At 39.3% G+C, this 23506-nt stretch overlaps 1 protein-coding gene across 3 annotated transcripts in view; it reads left to right on the top strand.

Moving 5' to 3' along the window:
* LOC124799048 (ketosamine-3-kinase-like) overlaps positions 1-23506 on the top strand; it is a 49455-nt gene that overhangs the window by 10188 nt on the left and 15761 nt on the right. For all 3 annotated transcript variants that reach the window (XM_047262603.1, XM_047262596.1, XM_047262589.1), the window contains one exon: positions 23032-23370. In XM_047262603.1, the coding sequence (XP_047118559.1) occupies positions 23041-23370 (330 nt within the window). In that variant the 5' untranslated portion in view covers positions 23032-23040. The remainder of the gene's footprint in view (positions 1-23031; positions 23371-23506) is intronic.

Here is a 23506-nt window from a genome sequence, read left to right as displayed (position 1 = left end):
TAAAATGACAGTACTGCCAAAATAAACAAAAATATAACTAAATTGTGGATAATAATTGACTTACCCTCGTAATCACACTGTAACCAAAGTATGATCACCCAGTGATGTCACACGAAGAATGGAAATAAACTATGTATCAGAATCATAATTACTGGGAAGTCAGAGTATTTTGTGACAAGCATCAGAAAGAGGGCTCGGAGGCTTGTATCAGACATTACAGAAGCATTTCGTTACTGCACAATGAAGCTTGCTTGCCACTTAACAGGTTATGGTACATCTGAGTATAATTAAAGAAAGACAGTGTTTAGTATCTGTGTTCAATTACCTTATTGTGCAGAGAGCGAACTGTTTCATTTAGTTGACAAAATGTAATCTTGAATGAAAATCATATCCAAAGCAGTAGTGGATGAGAATCATTCTAAAATATTTGAAAGTTACTGTACTATGTTCCTTTGCTGCATTTGCTAGGAAATCACACATTGAGCAATATATAAACAATGCATAAGTCAATGAAATGGCCAACATTGTCTTTCTTCATTTGCTAATCTGTTGCTGTCAGTTATGACCCAAAGCAGAATGATTTCTGGGTCATGATTTAAAACTGGGTTTGAGATTAAATCGTATATGACAATATTTGATGGTTTCATTCCTCTGTTTGGTGATTTAAAAATTCTCTTTCAGATTCAAAGAATGTCACCACTGAAGAAATTGCATTTTGTTTTGGTGAATAAATGAGAGGGGTGTTTGTTCATTTATCAACACATTCAGTGTACTTTTAAAACTGGGACAGCTGCCTTATTTTAAGTTCGAACAGGAGCATCTTGTATTTAGGAAGTTTGGCAGCTGGTGAATTGCATCTAACTCAGAGAAGGCTCACTTTATAGATGCTTGATAGACTGAATGTGGCAGCTGAAAATCTATTAGCCCATCAGCAGTGCACTACGGGACAAATGTAGTGGTAGTATTTTGATGCAAGACGAACTATCTTTGTATCTCCTTTACTAATACTCATTGGACAAAAGTGAAGAGAGCAAGGAGAAGTGACAAAAGAATGGCATTTGCTTTATTTGCTCTAGTTGAATCCATTTCCAGTTGCATTTGTATGTGACATGACAGTAACCATAGTGGGTATGTGGGCTTGTGTCTTTGAGTAGAGCACTTTCAAAACAAAATCTGATGCTTATCCATAAAAAAAATTAAAAAGCATGCATTTAACCCACTATAGAATGACAACACGATAAAAAAATGTCACAAATAAGTGTTGTGTGGCAGATGAGATCCAGTTTCTTGATTCTAGTATTGAGACAACCAAAAATAAAGGAAAATGATTAGGCATCAGTTGCAATGAAATGGCTGGAAGATAATGGAAACGAATGTTAAATATGTGATTACAAAGCACTGAAGTGTATGACATAGCCATGAAATAAATTATAAAAGCCATTAAATAACTGAAGAAAGTATCTAGTTCTCTTGATACCTGTATGTTCTTGCAAGATTTTTAAATCTTTTGCTGCTTCCATAGGATCCCTTTGAATTATCTTTTGAAGTAAGTTGTTCCCATAAGTTTTATATCCTGACACTTGGATTATGGGTAGTAATAGATATGTACAAAATAGGAAATAAGTATTGGTAAATGATCTGTAAAATCAGATCTCTATTGTTCCATCAAGCAGTTTCAGAAACATTTCGATAAGTAATGTATGCTATTCGTACACAGTGTTTCAATAATGATTAATAAGAAAAGTTATCCTCTTAATATCCCAAGTGACCTCCCTAAGGCCTTTATGAAGATACAAAAGTTTCGTTAAGGAGACCATTGAAGTGTTACGGTACAAACGACACTTATCTGGCTAAGGCCTTAGCTTCATGATAGAAAAGATGACATCATATCAACAGGAGTAAGACAGCACATCAAATGAACAAATACCAGTTCTAAGTTGTTTATTTGCCCCTTTTATTTGTATTTTGCTTCCCCCACCAAACAATTGGCTTTTTGTTTTTCCATTTTTGATTGCAAACTCCAACACCCGTTTTCCAATATTTCCCGTTGCAGTAGGAATAAAACTGATGAACCACTTATTCATGAATTAGAGTTGTCAAACTCAGTTCACACAGTCTCCTTCTCTGACCACTGTGTTAGGTGCAGGGGTTGAACAAAAATATGGAAACACCAAAACCACAACACACTACTATTCCTAATACAGAGTAGGAAAAACATAGACATTCAAAACAGCTTCCCCTTGCCTTGGAATGGATAAATACAGGTCCTATATCATGCACTTATACCATTATACCTGCAAAATAATGGCAAGTTTAAGTAAGTGGATAGTGGTGATGCACCCTTCTCTCTGAAATAGAACCCAAAAGCTCAGTAATATTGAGATCTGTGGCTGAGGGAGATGTGACATTTGTCGTGCTCAGTGCTGGATGATGCAAGCTGTGTGAACATGGGCCCTGTTGTCTTTGAACACGGCATCACCATTGAGGAACAAACATTGTACCATGGGATGGGTCTGATCAATGAAAATGGTCACATATCCTTGGCAGTAATGTGTCCTTGCAGAGTATCCACAGGGCCCATGGACTTCCACAATTTGGCTGCCCAAATCGTCACTGGACCCTGTCGTATTTCACTCATGACAGTAAGCATTTTGCATCGTAGGTTTCAGATGGTGTATGCGAGATGTAAGCTTGGCCAGGTGTTGGCAACAGTGTGGAACAAGACTCATCCATCCAAATGACTTTCTTCCATTGCTCAATAGCCCTGGTTTTATAGATTTGGAACCACATATTTGTGTATGAGCATTTGCATCACTGGAGGGTCATTTTCTAATTCCAATGCACCCTGCAATTCCCAGTACATAGAGCTCCTTCCATATTGTTTTGAATTTGACAGGGTTCACATGTGCGACATTCAGTTCGGTGGTGATTTTTGCAGCTGTCATCCTCTTATTTTCTATCACAGTCTTCTTCAGTGAACATCTGTCATGATCACTCAGCACACACTTTCGTCCATGTTGGGACTTAGTGGAGGATGTTTTTCTGGTTTCCCTGGATGTGGAATAAATCTTCAATATAGTACCTCCTGAAGCAAACACTTTGGCTGCCTTGATTATGGAAGCACACACTGTATAAGCATTAATGATTTGCCAGTGTTTGAATTCACTTAGCTCTAACATGATGCAATCACGACTTCAAAGAGCACTGTACTGATGATGACTGTTACCCAATTCATCAGGAACTGTCAGAAATGTGAGAACATAAACTTTCATAAATATTACTTAGAGCAGCATATGGAAGCATCTGAAACAGAAAATGTATTTCAAAATATATCCTTTACAACAGTAAGTGCACACTGACTACCTGCAGATAATTTTAATCCGTTTACAAATCATCTTGAACCTCTGTAGCTCTATTTAACAGTAAAAATAAATAAATAAAAGGAATCATAAGTGCAGATGTTATGATACAGTTTCTCTTAAAAACTCTTCCCGTAAGAATTTATTGCAGTCAGTAACATTATCATTCAATTTTAACACCTTACTGTAAACTTCCCAGTTAGCTCAAAAACAGCCATTGATAATATCTTTGCAGAAAGAACTGACAAACAAAATTATATTGCAAAATTAAAAGTCATTGGCCTCCCAGACCATGACTTGCAATTCCTTATGTTAAATGTTAATCTTTCAGGAGGGCAGTCAGTAAACAAAAAATTGATTACTGCAGGAAACTCAGCAAAATCATGAATTCGAGTAACATATGCAGTGCTCAAGACATAAATGAAAAATACAAAACTTTTATCAACAAGATATTAACCTTATTTGAAAGCTGTTTAACCCCAAAAGTACACTAGATTAGACCACAAGAAAAGAGTATTGTACAAGTGTTTCAGAAGACGAAAAGAAAACTGAAAGAAACAGCCTTGATGTTAATCCTATACCTCATTATAAGACACAATGCAAAATATTGAAGACAGTAATACAGGCATCAAAGCAAATGCATTACAATGAAATTATAGTCACATTGGGTAACAAAATAAAGGCAGGAGGCATATCACAGACCTTGCCGAAGAGGAGTATCTAGCATGCATCGGGAATACAGATAGCGTACCATAGGTGCAACCACAGTGGAGGGGGACCTATGGGAAGGCCAGAGAAACATAGTTCCTGAGCAGGGACAGTTGCCTCTTCAGTAGTTGCAGGGGCAACAATCAGTGTGATTTTCTCATTTGGCCTTGTAACATCAGCCAACATGGCCTTTCTGTGCTGGTACTGCGAATGGCTGAAAGCAATGGGAACCTGCAGTTGTTACTTTTCCCAAAGACATGCAGCTCTTGGTATGGTAACTGATGATGACATCCTTGTGGGTAAATATTCCAGAGGTAAAATAGTCCCTCATCCGATCTTCAGGTGAAAACTACTCAGAAGGATGTCATCATCAGGAAAAACAAAACAGGCATTCTTTGGCCTGGCCCTTAACCTGGTAGGTAGATTAGAAAATTGGAAATGGATAAGCTGAAGTTAAATATAGTGGGAATTCGTGAAGTTCAATGGCAAGATGAAAAGGAATTCTGATCAGGTGAGTACAAAATCAAATAGAGGTAACACAGGAGTAGGTTCAGTGGTGAATAAGGAAGTAGGAATGCAGGTAAGCTACTGTGAGCATCATAGTGAATGCATTATCATAGTCAAGATAGACAGAAAGCCAACACCCACCACATTAGTAAAAGTTTATATGCCAACTAGCTCAGTAGATGATGGAGAAATTGAAAGAAAGTATGATGAGATAAAAGAAATTATTCAGATAGTCAAGGGAGAGGGAAATTTAATTGTGATGGGAGACTGGAATTTGACAGTAGGAAGAGGAATGAAAAAACATGGAGGGGGGGGGGGGGGGGAAGGAATAAAAGAGAAATCCACCTGGTAGTACTCTACACAGAACATAATGTAAATACTGCTAACACTTGCTTTAAGAATCTTGAAGAGGGTTGTATACATCGAAGAGACCTGGAGATACTGGAAAGTTTCAGATTGATTATATTATGGTAAGGCAGAGATTTCAGAACAAGATTTTAAAAGGTAAGACATTTCCAGCAGCAGATGTGGACACCGAGCATAATTTGTTTGTTATGAACTGTAGATAAAAACAAGAATTTACAAAAAGGTAAGAAATTGAGGAGTTGGGACACAGATAAGTTGAAAAAACTGGAAGCTGTTGAGAGTTCTAAAGGTATCATAGGCAACAATTGACTAATACTTTGGAAGAGAGTACAGTAAAAGACAAATGGATAGCTGTGAGGGGCAAAATAGTGAAGGCAACAGATTACCATATAGTTAAAAGACATGGCCTTTTAGGAATTCTTAAATATCTCAGAACATATTGAATTTAATTGGTGAAATGAGAAAATATAAAAAAAAAAATTCTGCAAGCAAAAGGGAAGATAAATATAATAAATGAGTGTGACAGAAAGTGCAAAATGGTTAAAAAGGAATGGCTAGAGGAAAAATGTAAGTCTATAGAAGCATGTATAACTAGAGGAAAGATAGATACTGCCTACAGGAAAATTAAATGTAGCTTTAAAGAAGCAGTTGAATGAATATCAAGAGCTCAGATGGAAAACCAGTACTAAGAAAAGAAGGTAAATGTGGAAAGAATGTGTAGAAGGCTATACAAGAGAAGTGTAGAAAGGGAAGAAGAGGTCGATGAAGGTGATGTGGGAGATACTCTCTGCAAGAAGAATTTGACAGGGCAGTGTGAGACGTAAGATGAGACAAGACCAGACCCTTTGGAAGAAGAATTTGACAGAGCAATGAGAGACGTAAGACAAGACACGGCCCTTGGAGTAGATGGTGTTATGTCGGAACTTTTGGTGTCCTTGGGGGAACCAGGCGTGTCTGCAACTATTCCACATGATATGCAAGATTTATGAGATGGGGGAAATACCTTCAGGCTTCAAGAAGAATGTAATAATTTCAATCCAACGCAATCATGTGCTAACAGGTGCAGAGATGACTGATTCATCATTTAAATAAGTCATGGTTGCAAAATATTGACAGGAGAATGGAAAAACTGGTAGAAGCCAACCTCAGGGAAGATCCATTTGGGTTCGGGGAAATGTTGGTCCACATGAGGCAATACTGACCTTATGACTTACCTTATACGGTAGATTAAACGTATACCTACATTTATAGCTTTTGTAGACACACAGAAAGCTTTTGACAATGTTGACTGTAGTACAGTTTTCGAATTTCTGAAGATAGCACAGGTCAAATACAGAGAGCGAAAGGTTACATACAGGTTGTACAGGATCCAGACAGCAGTTATAAAGAAGGGAGTGAGACAGGACTGTAGCCTGCCCCCAATGTTATTCAATCTGTACATTGAGTAAGCAGTAGAGCAGTCCAAAGAAAATTTTGGAGAAGGAACTACAGTTCCGGGAGGAGAAATCAAAATTTTGAGTTTTGCTGACAACATTGTAATCAGATAGAAAAAGTCTTGGAAGAGCAATTGAATGGAATGGACAGTGTCTTGAAAAGATGATATAAAATGAACATTGACAAAAGCAAAGCAAGAGTGATGGAATGTAGCCAAATTAAATCAGGCTATGCTGAGAGAATTAGATTAGGAAATGAGACACTGAAAGTAGTAATGTGTTTTTATATTTGGGTAGTAGAATAACTAATGTTGTCAAAGTAGAAAGGATATGAAATGTAATGTGGCAGTGGCAAGGAAAATGTTTCTAAAGATGAGAAATTTATTAACATCTAATTTAAATTTACCAACGAAAACAATCAATTATTGATAAAATTATTTCATTGGATAGATAAAGAAATCTACTCATCAAGTGGCAGCAGAACACATAAAAGACTGTTGTGATTGGCAAACTTTTGGAGCCAATGGCTCCTTCAGGCAGAAGGGTTGATGGGGGAGGCAGAAGGGTGAAGGAAAAGGACTGGAGAGGTCTAGGAAAACGGGTAGATTTTGGGAAAGTCACCCACAACCATGGGTCAGGGGAGACTTGCCGTATGGGACGAGAAGGAAAGACTGATTGTTGGGGACTGCATCGGATGAGATTTGAAAACCTGAGAGCTTAAATGTGGAAGACAGGGTAATATGCAAGACAGAGATTACTACCGAAAACATTATGCACGAGTTAATAAGCGAGAGAAGTTAAGCGTATTGTACGTTGGAGAGGGTAGTGAAAATTAGACGGGAAAGACAATGAAAGATGTAGAAAACTAAAACGGAGTGAAGCAAAGAATAGTTACAGTGAGGAAAAGCTGAAATGGAAGAAATTAATGTAAATTAAGGCCAGGTGGGTGGTGAGAACCAAGGACATGTTGTAGTGCTACTTCTCACCTGGAGAGTTGTGAGAAACTGGTGTCTGGGGGAAGGAATCCAGATGGCGCATATGGTGAATCAGGTGTCAAGGTCGTGAATCTCATGTTGTAGAGCATGTTCTGCAACAGGATATTGCGAGTTGCCAGTATATACCCTCTGCCCAAGCCCATTCATCCTTATTGATAATTTGTTGGTAGTCATGCCAATGTAGAAGGCTGATCAGTGTTTACACATTAGCGTGTATATGACGTGTTGTTTCACACGTGGCTCTCCTTTTGATAGTATATGTCTTGCCAGTTACAGGGCTATTATAGGTGGTGGTAGGTGGGTGCATAGGGCAAGTCTTGTAGCAGGGATAGTCACAGGGGTAGGAGCTATAGGGTAGGCAGATGGGTGCAGAAGGAGCATAAGGTCTGACATGAATACTGTGGAGATTGGGAGGGTGATAGAAAGCTATTCTAGGTGTGGTGGGCAAAATTTCAGACAGAATGGATATCATTTCAGGGCATGATTTTAGGAAATTGCTGTTTTGTGGAGGGATCAGTAGTACCGTGATTGGATGTGATGGCCTGGGAAATCTGCTTTTTATCCAGGCTGGTGGGGTAATCACGTACGGTGAAGGCTGAGGTGAGAATGGAGGTGTATTGTTGTACAGAGTCTGCAGCCTCAGATCCCAAGGCTGTATGGAAGGGATCATTTGACATGGAATGGATGGCAACTGTCAAAATGTAAGTACTGTTGTTTGTTGATAGGTTTAATCTGGACGGAAATGTGTAGCTGGCCTTCGGTGAGGATGAGATCAACATCAAGGAAAGTGCCATGGAATTCAGAATAGGACCATGTGAAATTTAATTGGGAGAAGGTATTCAGAGATTCCAGGAATTTTAGCAGGTCAGCCTCACCGTGGGGGGTCCATATGGTAAAGATGTCATCACTGTGTCTAAACCAAACCCTTCTTCCTTCCCCATCAACCCTTCTACCTGAAGAAGGAGCTGCCAGCTCCGAAAGCTTGCCAGTCACAACAGTCTTCTATGTAAGTATTCTGCCACCACTTGGTGAGTAGCTAATTTAAATTTAGATGTTAGGAAGACTTTCCTGGAGGTATTCGTGTGGAGCATAGCCTTATATGGAAGTGAAATGGATGATGAACAGTTCAGACAAGAAGAGCATAGATGCTTTTGAATTGCGGTGCTGCAGAAGAATGCTGAAGATTAGATGCATAGGTCACATTGCTAATGAGGAGATTCGGAACAGAAATAGAGAGAAAAGAAATTTTTATCACAACTTGACTAAAGGAAAAGTTAGGGACTCATTCTGAGATATCAAGGAATCGTCAATTTAATATTGGAGGGAAGTGTTTTGGAGTTAAAATTGCAGAGGGAGACCAAGGGAGAAGCAGAGTAAGCAGGTTCATATGGATGTGGGTTGCAGTAGTTATATGGAGATGCTGAGGCTTGCGTGGGATAGAGTAGTGTGGAGAGTTGCATGAAACCATTCCTCAGTCTGAAGCCCCAACAAAAACATGGAATATAATGATGGAGGGCCTGGTAGAAACAGAGGTGAAGAGGAGAAGATAGCATTAAAAGTAAATGATACATTGGCAACAGAGTAGCAATGTTACAAAACTTTTAAACAATCTTTTAATTACTATTACTGAAAAGATGGTGGTGTCAGTTTCAGTATATGCAGCCATGGATATACCTCAGACCAGCTATTATGAATAGCTATGGTAATGTGAATATGACTGACCCTCACTACACCAGTAAAAGAAATGTCCCCCATAAAATCTTTAAAGCTAAAAAGAGCTAGTGTCAGAGACAGCAAAGGACTTGGAAGAGCAGTTGAACGGAATGGGCAGTGTCTTGAAAGGAGGATATAAAATGAACACCAACAAAAGCAAAACAAGGATAATGGAATGTAGTCGAATTAAGTCGGGTGATGCTGAGGGAATTAGATTAGGAAATGAGACACTTAAAGTAGTAAGGGAGTATTGCTATTTGGGGAGCAAAATAACTGATGATGGTCGAAGTAGAGAAGATATAAAACGTAGACTGGCAATGGCAAGGAAAGTGTTTCTGAAGAAGAGAAATTTGTTAACATCGAGTATAGATTTAAGTGTCAGGAAGTCGTTTCTGTAAGTATTTGTAAGGAGTGTAGCCATGTATGGAAGTGAAACATGGACGATAAATAGTTTGGACAAGAAGAGAATAGAAGCTTTCGAAATGTGGTGCTACAGAAGAATGTTGAAGATTAGACGGGTAGATCACATAACTAAATAGGAGGTATTGAATAGAATTGGGGAGAAGAGGAGTTTGTGGCACAACTTGACAAGAGGAAGGGACTGGTTGGTAGGACATGTTCTGAGGCATCAAGGGATCACAAATTTAGCATTGGAGGGCAATGTGGAGGGTAAAAATTGTAGACGGAGGCCAAGAGATAAATACACGAAGCAGATTCAGAAGGATGTAGGTTGCTTAATTACTGGGAGATGAAGCTTGCACAGGATAGGGTAGCATGGAGAGCTGCATCAAACCAGTCTCAGGACTGAAGACTACAACAACAACAACATTAAGTTGTAAGTGTCACCTATAATTTATTACTGGAACATGTGCCAGTAGGTTGAAATACGTCTTAGTTAAACTCTTAAGAGAAGAGTAAAGAAATACTGCCAAATTTCCATTCAGTTTCATTTTTGCCACATTGCTCTAAAATTTTTAGAAAAGACATAACCATCTGTCTGCAAATAAAAAGACTGTCACAATATCAAATTTTGGCCAATGAGGCCTTTGTCGAAAATAGATTACACACACACACACACACACACACACACACACACACACACACACACAAAGGAAAAAAAAACCTTTGTCGAAAATAGATCACACACACACACAAAAAGGAAAAAAAAAAGAACTGCAGCCTCTGCCAGCTGAAGCCACACTGCGAGCTACAGCAGTGATGGCAGTGGCAACTGGGTGGGGGTAAGGAGGATGCGGGGGCAGGGAGGGGGAAGGATAGCAGGGTGGGCTGGGGGACATTGAGGTGTTGCTGGGGAGTGTGCAAGGACGAGGTGGAGAGATGATAGGGCACATAGGTGCAGTCGGGAGGCAGACAGAGGGCAGGGGAGAGGTGGGGGGGGGGGGGGGGTTGCGGAAAAGGAGAGAAGTACAAAGACTGGGTGCATTGGCGGAGTGGGGGCTGTGTATTGGACTGGGAACAGGGATGGGGCTGGACAGGTGAGAAAAATGACTAATGAAGGCAGATGCCAGGAGGGTTGGGAACGTAGGATATATTGCATTGTCACATTCCATCCTGGATTTTCCATTTTTTGACTTCTGCAAATAATAAATTATCGAAGTCAGTTTGATTTTTAAATTGTCCGATATTGAAGAGGCTATTTACATTTACTGCAAGAATGTACTTAATTTACTAGTCAGTAAATTACAAACAGCTGGTATATGCTACAATCTGTCAAAGGTGTTTGAGTGTAAATCACAGTATGCTCACAAGTAAATTATAATACTACAATGAAACAGGAAATGCTTGTAAATGGTTCAAATTGTATATCTCAAACAGGAAACAAGGGTTGTTAATAGGAAGGAGTCCTGTATTAAACCGTCGTTCATCACGCATCTGGGAATAACAATATGTGGGTCCCACAAGACCTTTATCTTTTCTTGTGTATGTTATTGAGAAGTCGTCAATAAACTTACCAGATACCAAGTCTATTTTGTTTGCAGATGATACAAACATTGCAGTAAATAACAATTCAAGTATAATTTTAGAAATGCCAGCTATTGAAATTGTCATGAACATTAATAAATGGTTCCTTGTCACTAAACTTTGGAAAGACATTGTTTGCAGTTCAGAGCTTGTAAGTGATTTCTATCCAGTATATGCCTAAAACATGATAAGCAGGTAGAAGAGATTAACACCGTTAAATTCTTGAGATTGCAACTTTATAATAAATGTTATTTGTAGGAGAAAAACGGAGAACACCTGAAGCATCTAAACAAATTGTTATGTGAATTTGGGTGCTAGGGTTTTGAAACTCTGTATTCTGCAGAACACAATATATTTATTTTTCTTTTACCCAAACATGTTATGGCACACAGGTATCAGAAGATGTTTGGGTAAGTAGGGAAAGAAATTAATTGTTTTGCAGAAAGCAGAGTTAAAAACTCAAATTTAAAATGTAAACATGGGAAAAAAATGTTAACAGGACCTTCCAATGCCAGCAAGATGATTATCTCAAAGCCATACCAATGTGGATGTTTTGTCAGGCATAGGTATTATGAAAGTAAAAAAGCTTCCACACTTCTCTTACTTTTGTTCCATAATGTCATGCATAATAATTTTTTAGATAATTCATCAAGTCAAGGTAAAGTTTCCTGAATCCAAAACTGTGTAACATAAATTGCTTGTGGTGCGAACACAATAACACCGTACAGAGGCCTTTTTAACTAACTACTGCTTCCAGTCACTTACTTTGGTCAAGAAAGCTGTCGATTATTCGGGAACATTCATTTTCAATAACTGTCCAGCAGCCACTTTATCAAATAAGTCGAGTGTTTAGTAAAATCTGACTGCATTCCTCAGCACAGTTATGCGATAAGTGTAAATAATTGTCATGCATTTGTTTTCTCTTTAATGTTGTGCGGATGCAATAGCTTAAGAATTACTGTATGCATGTGTATATTACACATTTACATGTTTTGTGAGAAATTTGGTATTACTTCATATATGAGAATAGTTTAAGATGTTTTTGACTTATTCCACATCTCTGGGGATCATTTCCATTGGGATCCATGGAAGTGGCTTCAGATAAGGTTTTTTTTTTTTTAAAAACTTGTGTTATGTCTTCTTATTCTCTGACATCTGCATTTTTAAGGTCTCTTTACTATGGCTCTATGGAACAGAAGTTTCTTTTGACAAGGGCAGGGGGAGAGGGGGGGGGGGGGAGCAGTTAGATACAGGGACCTGTCCAATATAAGGAAGAATATGAGAAAGAAAAGAGCCGAAGATGAAAGAAAAAGTATCCAACAGACTTGGATATCAAATGTAGTAAATCTGTTAACATTGTAGCAGCTTCAATAGAAATTATAGGAAGGAGAGATGGAGAAGAAGTACAAGTGGATTAGAAAAGAAAATGGCATATGAACAGAGTATTGTAAACCATGTGTAAGGAATAGATAGAAAAGAAGAAAGAGAGAGAGGTGGGGCCGTTAAAGGTTGGGGTGGGGGGAGGGGAGGGTTCTTAATAAGACAAAATGATAACTGATAACTTGGGGGGAAGGAACTTGTATGTGTATGTGGAAGAGGGGAATTAGAATAATGGAATCTGCATATAAGATCATGGTGGGCAGACAGTATGTGATTGAAAGCAAGTTCTCGTCTCAGGAGTTCTGGGGTACTGGTACTGGGTAGGAGGATCCAATTGGTCCCTGTGGTATATTGGCACTCAGTCCCCTTGACTTGTGTTGTAGTTTGTGTTCAGCTAATGGGTACTTGGTATTCTTGTGATGGGCTAGTCATTTGTTTTCTTTTATGATGTACATTCGAAAACAGCCTAAATTTTGAAGTAGTGCATCAGTTGGCAGAGGGAGAACACTGTGGCTACTGAGTGCAATAGTGGGAGCTGTAGAGAACAAACTGCCATTAGCCTCATTTCAATGTGACCCTTAGTTGTGCTACAGTGAGCATGTGCACAAGCTGTTTGTCAGATTAGTAACAAGGAAAATGCTTGAAGAATAATATGTGTGTATGAAATTTTACTACAAACAAATGTGCAGTTGTCACAGTGGGTGGACAAAAAGTCTCTCCTCATCCAAAAAAAGCACACAAGTCGGTAAGAGATCAAGGTGATACTGTTAGTGGTTTTTGATTGCAAAGGCATTGTCAATCAGGAATTTGTATCGCCTTGTCAGATGGCAAACAAGGAAGTCCAAATGGAAATTTTAGTGTGTTTGAAGGATTCTGTGCATAGAAAGAGGCTCGAATTGTGGAAAAACCAGATGTGAATGTTGCATCATGACAATGCACTGGTTCACGTGTTGCTCCTGATCCACAGCTATCTGACAGACCATCAGTTTTCCATTGTACCCTATCCACCCTGTTTTCCAGACCTATCCCAGCAGACTTTTCCTGTTTCTCAGATTAAGACCATGATGAAAGGACATCATTTCTAAACCATAGAGGAGATTCAGGACAAGCAACCTGCACTCCATCCTGAAAAGTGCAGTCCAGGAGGTTTTCCAAAAAAATGGATGAAATGTTTGAAATAGTGTATTGTGTGTGGCAGGGACTACTTTGAGGGGGACAGTGTTAAAATGTAGTTCAATGAGCAATAAACATGTGATAAGCAAAAGTTTGGTCTTTTTTTGAACACACCTTGCATAAGTTCCGCTAGTTTGTTGGTGGTTGCCCATATATGGAATACAGAAGTCAGCTGATAAACAGTGAGAAAGTTTTTGAGTTTATCTGCCTATAACTTTGTATATTTTGATAGATGTTGTGGTGAAGTATGTGGTGAGTTCATGGGAAAGGTTATCACAGCAGGAATGGTCGGTGTCGGAATACCAGTACAGCAGAGATGCCGAGTCACAACTCAGCATCTGCACTGTACTGGTATTATTTACTTATAGAGAACTACATTATTTTATTTTGTTTACATGTCTAGTTACATAGGACCAAATTGAGGAGCAAATCTCCCAGGTCATGTAAAGCCAGCAGTAGCTAGTATTCAGTGAGAATCTGAAATGTTTTATTTTGTCTTTTTGTGAGAATCATAGATAGTGAAAGAAAAAAAAGGCAGGCACATATAGGGTTTCCCTTCTAGGAGTTGTCGGGCATATTTTCTCTGGTGTTTCAGTAAATATTATCAATTTCGTTTTTGTAGTATGTAGCTGAAGTCAGCCCAAACCACATACTGTTCATTCACTAGAGCAGTCTGAAATTAGTCGTGTGTGATATTCATTTTATTGGTGAGAATTAACAGCAACATTAAAACATGATGAATAACCAGTACTCCAGCAGCATCTGGCCAATGCTGCTGCACAGTGGTAGCAGCCAACTTCTGGTTGTTCTTAATGTTTTACTGTCCATGTAAATACATAGCAATAAAACAAATATTGTACTAGACCAAATTGGGGCCACTCTATCAAAGGGGCACCTAAAATTACATCTTAAAATTAATTTTGTGTGTAACGGGAAAGAAACCAGCACTTTCTATCAACACTGGACGTCACTCTTACTATTTGGCTGCAGTTGCCATAACCTGGTGTATGCAGCATTGAAATAGTCAAGTACTTGGAGTAGCTGGATATAATGCACACAAGCATTTATAATTAGTTTAACCATCTAGAGTTTTGACTACTCATGCCAATTTTACATTTTCATGTGATCCAGACTTGAAAAACGCAAAATTGAGGAAAATGCAGAATCGAAAAAAAATTTTTAAAACCCCCCCAAAACAAGCAAAAATAAATTTAATTGGCGCATTTGATTAAAAATTGCAGTCCTCTCCAATACTTTGTATAAAATATGTCTACATGAAGGAAATTAAATGTACAAAGCAATGTTTGTACAATAATCTGTGGTGATAAATTTCATCACTTCTTAAAAAATCAGATGTGTAACAGCAAGTAAAAACTCATGAAAAAATTGAAATTGATATCTGGGTACAAGCCAGTCAAGCTATTTTCCGACACGCTACAACCACAAATTGTATGTTCAAAACACGTGTTTTTGAAAGATCATCTTTTGTGCTCATCCAGGAAAAAGCAAAAATTGATGAACACATTGAATTGAACCAAAACATCACAGCAGCTAGGTGGTAAACCATAAGCAAAAATGCAGATATATGCTTAATGACGATCTTTGTCACCATTAATGTTATTGTTTAATGCTTTTCTTGCGAGCCGCCACCCTTCATATGCTCACCACCATTAATGTGTTATTTTAGGCTTGAACAGAGAAATGGAGACGTGAAAAAAAAAGAAGAAGAAGAAGAAGAGTTTACTTCACCAGTTGATGTTACAAGCTTATTAGAAGTCAGCTCTGAATTTTTGTACGCTGTGTAAAATGTAAATCTGATAGAAAGCTTAGGTGCTATAGTTTTGCTTCATGCCCTCCATCACCGCTGCCATTCTTTACGATCTACAATGTGTGGTTTGTATGGTGCAAAGTATATATGTGAGTAGTGTATGTAGTTGTTGCAACTGTATCGTGTCAGATTTGAACATGAAAGTCGTTAAAATGTGCTATCGCAAAACTCTTGTTCTATTTCTGTGTGACATCCCTGTCGTACCACATCATCTGTACGAAAAGTATATATTTTCAGTACTTCAAAAAATGCTTTCACCCCTAACTGCATTCCCGTCACTGAAGGGCCACTCTCCTCTTACCGCATTTAGAGTAGGCAAGCTCAATTTATGTGTGTTATTGTGGTGTGGTGACTGCATTGGCTATTGGATGATTGAACAAGTCTCAAGCCAATAAGAGTTCACTACCCAGAAATGGGCGACATTTCCTCGATTATGACCGAGCATATTATTCGAGACTCAGTGTTTGAATTTAAAAGATTGATGATTGGTATTGTTGCTGAATACAGTACATCAGAAATACACACAAATAGATGAGACTGAGTTATACGTGGCATAGAAAAGTTGGTGGTTGAACCCCTTCATTACGTATTGGCCTGATCCGAAACATTTCATGTTGACTGTCGTGTTTTTCCATTACCACTGCAAACTAGCAGTAGTTGTATCGTAATTGTGTGGTGAAGCTAAATGTTGCAAGTTGTGTTGGCAGCACTTATTGTGGATTACGTCAACAAGGATTACGTCAACATTTCCTCTCTCATGACTCCCCTATCCACAATGACCTAAAATACTCCCTGAGCTCCACCATCATTTGTCGTGCAAACCATCTGTCTTTTGTTCCACTTATAACACATTCAGTCACATCAAATGTCAGTAGGAAGGAAACGGGATGAAGTCGAGTGAGACATTGAGTATGAACTTAGAATTGAGGTTAACCTTATGAGGAAGAAATGTAAAACCGGGGAATTTTTAGTATTGACCTTATGGGTTTTTCATAGGGGCTACAAATTTATGGTTTAGAATTGCAAGAAACTTAAAATCAGAGAATGTAAAATGATGTTCCTCTGTACTTTGTGGCCTTCAGCCTTAAGATTTGACTTGAAATGTCTATGAGGAGCATCCCTATTGTACATCCTTTGATTTAAGTTAGTTGTCAACTGAGGGGTAGAAATTTTTCTTACTTTGATTGTACATATTGGAGCATGCTTGTTGTAGAGGGCCATGAGCTTATCAATAAGTTCATGTATCTTGCCATCTGTTTTGGGCTTTCTAATTGTTTGGTGCCTTCGGACTGCTGAGCAATCCACTGTCATAGTGACACAGTGTATATGCAACCTGATTTGAGCTTTGAGGGCTGTGAGAAATAGAGCTAGAGCTGAAGTTTGACAGGTAGCTCTTTGTTGATCTTTATTGTTGCGATTACTCTACACAGATAGTCATTAAAATTGAAACACCCAGAAGGATAACGAATAACAAAATTTCATGTATTGTGGATATACTGTATAATTAGGAAAAACACATGATTGAACTTGTAGAGGATTTGGGAGTAAAGAGGGTGCAAAATTTAGTATCTGCCATCTCTGGCAGCAGCAATAAGTCTAACTGAGCTGGTCATTGCGCTGAACTGAGCTTTATAACAGTCACAAGTATGTCATTCCGTGCTGCTTCAGTTCTCTTCAGAGCTCATTAATTGTAACTGCTGTGCAATGGTGGCATGCCAGTCTCTCACAACCCATTGACTAAATGTTTCCATTGGGTGAAGATCTGAAGAATGTCCTGGCCAAGGTGACAGTCAGATATCCTCGTTCTGAGGTAAATCAGGACAGCATGAGCAACATGTTGTTTCGTTGAAGTATAAAATTAAGGAAATCTCGCAAATTTTACACAGCCACTGTCCTTAACATGCAACACATTTGTTCAAATTACTGGATATGCAAGACAGAGGTGATAGAGTTTTGTAGTCAGTGGCACTCCATACCATCATGGCAGGTGCTGCGTCCATGTGATGATGACAAATACAATCAGGCAGATTTTGTTCTCCTCAAAGACTCGATACACGGATATGTCCGTCATGATGCTTTATTCGGAACTGGGGCATATTTGAAAAGACGATGTGATGCCACTCTGCATCCAGTGTTGCTGGGTGCACAACTCTCTGCAAGCATTTTTTTGTTGCTGTGTCAAGGGAAGTCAAACAATGATTGCTGTGTTTACTTTCCTTGGTGCTCAAGACATCATTGCAGTGTCCATGTGGATACTTTTCTGGATGCAAACAAGCCCATTTCCTGACACAAGTTACATTGATGGCTGGACGGTCCTGTGTGGCCAAATGAACAATATGCTGATCCTCTTAGGCGCTATTCATGTGGGGCTGCTGAGAACGTGCATGGAGTTGAATATCTCTCTCCATTCAGGAGAGTGTCACATGACTGCGAAATTGATGGGTTCACCATCAATTTCGTGGTCATGTGAAACCAACCAATGCAAGTAACAGTATTGCAGAAGAGCTGATCACAGTCTTGATTAGCCATGAGACACCCTCTGTCGATTTCTGATACCTGCTGGTAAACATTTCTCCTTCTAACAAGACTTTATTACTAACAGCCAACATTCAAATGTGGTTTCTGAATGACAAATCGTTTGTGCTACCTTCGTTAAATGCAGAAAGTAGATGGCATTACTGCTACTACTTTTTGTGGTGGCATTGAAATCTATTCATTTGCATACTCAAATGTGTAGTACACTTTGTGTCAATTTGATGTCTGTTGAACTCCATTTTCAAGTTGTTGCAATTATAATCACCAACAATGCATTAATGAGTGTATCTGTGCTGTGTTTGGTGTGTGGCTTATAATGGAAGAATTTTCATGTTGCTGCAATGAAACCATCATGTTTATTGCAGGGGGAGTATGTTCATGTCCCGTATATGGTGATTATGGTGATGTGTTGCTATTGGCACTGAAGTGAATGTAGTTTCTACTGGAAGGGTATCATTTTGCTGGGTTTTGATGGCTAATATAAGACATCAGTTAAGAACTTGCAGCTCTACAGACTGATTTTGGTGAATGTGAATTATGCCTGTGTGTCTTGATTAGGGTTCAGTGGGCTTAAGACTTTATGTTTGAACTGTATTTATATAAATGCGGACTTCCACACACCATGCCTGTTTAGCCTACCAGTCCTAAGAAGCTTATCTCCCAAGAGATAGTCAGGTACAGAGGGCTTCAGACAGGAGGATTGTGTGAAAGTTAAGTTGTTAGAAAAAGGGCTTATTCTACTTCATTGAGAACCATTTGACTTAGGATCTGTGAAAGGAATGTATCTTTATGTGTAAGTATGTATTATGTAGTTTCGTTTAACTATGATTTGTAATACACCCTTGAGGGTCTCCACATTAAGGATCTTTTTGCCCGTCTCAGTTGCATTGATATAAAATTTGGCTGTTGTGGTTACCGGTTTTGGGCTAACACACCCATTCTCAAACCACACACCTTGCTATTAACCGTAATTATTCATACAGTATGGTGCCAAAATGCATGAACAGCTTCTGCACAACAAAGTATACAGTGGGCAACAACTACCATCATTGATCCTAGCCTATGTGTCTGTTGCAAGTCATAGGCTAAGATGAGTGAGGGTACTTGGTACCCACTGTATGCTTTGCTGTGCAGAAGCTGTTTGTGTCTTTTGCCACCATGTTCTTGTTGTCGTCTTCAATCCAAAGACTGGTTTGATGCAGTTCTCCATGCTGCTCTATCCTGTGCAAGCCTCTTCATCTATGAGTAACTACTGCAACCTACATCCTTCTGAATCTGCTGAGTGTATCCATCTCTTAGCCCCCTCTATGATTTTTACCCTCCACGCTTCCCTCCAGTATAAAATTGGCGATCCCTTGATGCCTCAGAATGTGTCCTACCAACCGATCCCTTCTTCTAATCAGGTTGTGCCATAAATTTCTCTTCTTCCCAATTCCGTTCAGTACCTCCTCATTAGTTACGTGATATACCCACCTAATATTCAATATTCTTCTGTAACATTATATTTCAAAAGCTTCTATTCTCTTCGTGTCACAACTGTTGATCATCCATGTTTCATTTCCATACATGGCTACACTCCATACAAATACTTTCAAGAAAGACTACCTGGCACTTAAATCTGTACACAATGTTAACAAATTTCTCTTCTTCGGAAATGCTTTCCTCATCATCACCAGTCTACATTTATTATCCTCTCTATTTCAACCATCATCAGTTATTATGCTGCCCAAGTAGCAAAACTCATCTACTACTTTAAGTGTCTCATTTCCTAATCTATTCCCTCAGCATCGCCTGATTTCATTCGACTACATTCCATTATCCTTGTTTTGCTTTTGGTGATGTTCATCTTTTATCCTTGTTTCAAGACACTGTCCATTCTGTTCAACTGTTCTTCCAAGTCCTGCTGTCTCTGACAGAATTACAATGTCATCGGCAAACATCCCTGGATTTTAATTCCTACCCAAAATTTTTCTTTTGTTTCCATTACTGCTTGCTCAATATACAGATTGAATAACATCGGGGATAGGCTACAACCCTGCCTCACTCCCTTCTCAACCATTGCTTCCATTTTATGCCCCTTGACTCATGTAATTGCCCTGTGGTTTCTGTACAAATTGTAAATAGCCTTTTGAACCCTGTATTTTACCCCTGCCATCTTCAGAATTTGAAAGAGAGTATTCCAGTCATCATTGTCCACAGCTTTCTCTAAGTCTACAAATGCTATAAATGTAAATTTGTCCAGCTTCTAACAAGGGAACCTTCCCATCGCACCCCCCTCAGATTTAGTTGTAAGTTGGCACAGTGGATAGGCCTTGAAAAACTGAACACAGATCAATCGAGAAAACAGGAAGAAGTTGTGTGGAACTACGAAAAAATAAGCAACGATTTCTACTAGCCCTCGTCTTTTTACCTACTTGATCCTCTGCTGTCTTCACTATTTCATCTCTCAAAGCTACCCATTCTTCTTCTGCTGTGTTCTTTTCCCTTGTTCTTGTCAATCGTTCCCTACTGCTCCCTCTGAAACTCTCTACAACCTGTAGTTCATTCAGTTTATCTAGGTACCATCTCCTTAAATTCATGCCTTTCTACAGTTTCTTCAATTTTAATCTACAGTTCATAACCAATAAATTGTGGTCAAAGTCCACATCTGCCCATAGAAATGTCTTACAATTTAAAACCTGGTTCCTAAATCTCAGTCTTGCCCTTATATAATCTATCTGAAACCTTCCTATGTCTCCAGGTATCTTCCATTTGTACAACCTTCTTTTATCAAACAATGGAAAATTGAGGATGGAATGTAACAATATTATGAGAAAGAAAGTTGCTGCTCACCACATAGCGGAGATGCTGAGTTGCAGATAGGCACAACAAAACAAAACAAATCTCCTGTGCCTTATTTTTCCAGTCTCGTACCACCTCCTGAAGTCCCATCATCTGGCCACAGAGGAGCATTTCCCTGGTAACTTAGTACCACCCAGGACTGGAGCAATTGAATTACATTCTCTGCCAGGGTTTCGATTACCTCTTGTCATGCCCTGAAATGAGAAATGTCCTGCCCACTATCCTTCCCATCCCTCCAACAGTGGTATTCCACTGTCCTCTGAACCTACACATATACATGTCCATCCTTACACAACCCCTGCTCCCAGTCCCTTACCTCATGGCTCATACCCCTGTAATATACCTTGATGCAAGACCTGTCCCGTACATCCTCCCACCACCACCTACTCCAGTCTGGTCAATAACATCACCTATCCCATCAAAGGCAGGGCTACCTGTGAAACCAGTCATGTGGTCTACAAGCTAAGCTGCAATCACTGTGCTGCATTCTCTGTAGGCATGACAACCAACAAGCTGTCTGTCAGTATGAATGGCCACAGACAAACTGTGGCAAAGAAACAAGTGGACCACCCTGTTGCTGAACATGTTACCAAACATGATATCCTCAGTTTCAATGACTGCTTCACAGCCTGTGCCATATGGATCCTTCCCACCAATACCAGCTTTTCTGAACTGGGCAGGTGGGAACTTTCCCTGGAATACATCCTACATTCCCGTAATCCTCCTGGCCTCAACCTTCGTTAGTCACGTCCTCACCCATCCAGCCTCTTCCCTGTTTCTGTTCCAGCACTACACAGCCACCATTCCATCACCAAACCCAGTCTTTTTATTTCTCTCCTTCTCCGCTACTCCGCCCCCCTCCACCCATCCACCCCAATGTCTCCCCTGCTTTCCGTCCAACCTGCAGCACTTCATTGTATGCCACCTCCACTATACTATCCCTCCCCCTCCCCGCCCTGGTCACTTCTTTACCCCCACCCAGTCACCACCCCCATCATGCACTGGTGCTGCTGCTCACAGAGTGGTTTCAGTTGCCTAAGACTGCAGTCGTGTGTGCGTGTGCGTGCGCGCGTATATGTGTCAATTGTTGACAAAGGCCAATGGCCGAAAGCATTAATTGTGGGGCCTATCCCCAGTCCATATTCACCTACCACTTTTCCTTTTTTTCCTTTTTCCACTATTCAATTAAAGTCCCTCATGACTATTAAATTTTCATCTCCATTAATGATTTAAATAATTTCTGTTACCTCATCACGTATTTCTTCAATCACTTCAGCATCTATGGAGCTAGCTGGCATATAAACTTGTACTACTGTGGTAGGCATGGAATTCGTGCCTATTCTGGCTACAATAATGCGCTCACTATCCTGCTCATAGTAGTGTATCTGCGTTCCTATTTTTTAATTCATTATCTAACCTACTCTTGTATTACCCCTATTTGATTTTGTATTTATGTAAAGCTGCGTGCCCTCAGAAAAAATTATGGCTGTAGTTTCCCCCTTCCTTTCACCCGTTCACACTACCAGCTCAGCAATGCTGTTTTGGTTGATGTTTCAAGGCCAGTTCAGTCAATCACTCAGACTGTTGCCCCTGCTGCAACTACTGAAAAGCTGCTGCCCCTCTTCAGGAGCCACACATTTGGCACCGTATTTATGAATAATTATGGTTAATAGCAAGTTGTGGGGTTTGAGAATGAGTATGTCAGCCTGAAACCAGTAATCAATGCAACTGAGATGGACAGGAAAAAAAAATCGAATTTTCTCACCTTTATGTAGTTATAAGGTTCAACAAACTCTCTCCTCCTGTCTGCCAAGTGGTGCAGATGAAAAATATTCATTATACTTTGCTGCTTATCAGAATATTTTCTATGTAATAACCATAGTCTCTCTCTGATTAAGAACATGTTGGCATTGTTTACGTACTCTATTAAAGCAGTAACTTTAAGTTTCACTTAATTGCTTAAGGCAAATGAGCTTGGTTCCTTTGAAATGGACATGGCCATTACCCTTCCACATCCCTCTACAGTCTGAGATTGTGCTCCATCACTAAGGATCTAATCATCAATGGGCTATTAAACCTAATCTTCTTTCCTCCATCTTAAAGCCGTATTTATTTCATAATTATGACATATTTTTCTACACTGTTGATTTTAAGTGAAAAAGCCTGTGCAAATTTCTTTTTTATTGGTGTTCTTCCTTTTTTCTGTGCAGGCGAGACTGATGTTTGATGGTGAATTAGAGAGCCTTAAAAATATAGCAGCAACTAATACAGTGCGTGTTCCGCAACCTATTGTGGTCTTAGACAATCCTCGTGGTGGATCTGTCTTAGTTTTAGAGTATGTTGACATGAAAACATTAAGCAAATTCTCAAAGCAGCTTGGACAACAACTGGCCAGATTGCATTTACATAACAGTGAACTAAAGACAAAGGCGTCACAAGGTTTTGTGGGACAGGAGGAAAATGTTTCTTATGTTGAAAAATTTGGATTTCATGTGACCACCTGCTGTGGCTACATTCCTTTAGAAAATGAATGGTGCGGTGACTGGCCAGTAAGTAAAATTTATGGTTAATATTAAATCCATATTTGTAAGTAATATAAATACCTTAGAGGGATCAGTATAAAAATTATTTGTCATCTACACAATAAAATAATAAAGTAATTTATGGATAAGAGATGTGCCACTT

This window comes from Schistocerca piceifrons, chromosome 1, assembly GCF_021461385.2.
Source record: "Schistocerca piceifrons isolate TAMUIC-IGC-003096 chromosome 1, iqSchPice1.1, whole genome shotgun sequence".
In the NCBI taxonomy this organism is placed as follows: domain Eukaryota; kingdom Metazoa; phylum Arthropoda; class Insecta; order Orthoptera; family Acrididae; genus Schistocerca; species Schistocerca piceifrons.
The sequence above is the reverse complement of the archived record's forward strand: the minus strand, read 5'-3'. Positions and strand labels throughout refer to the sequence as shown.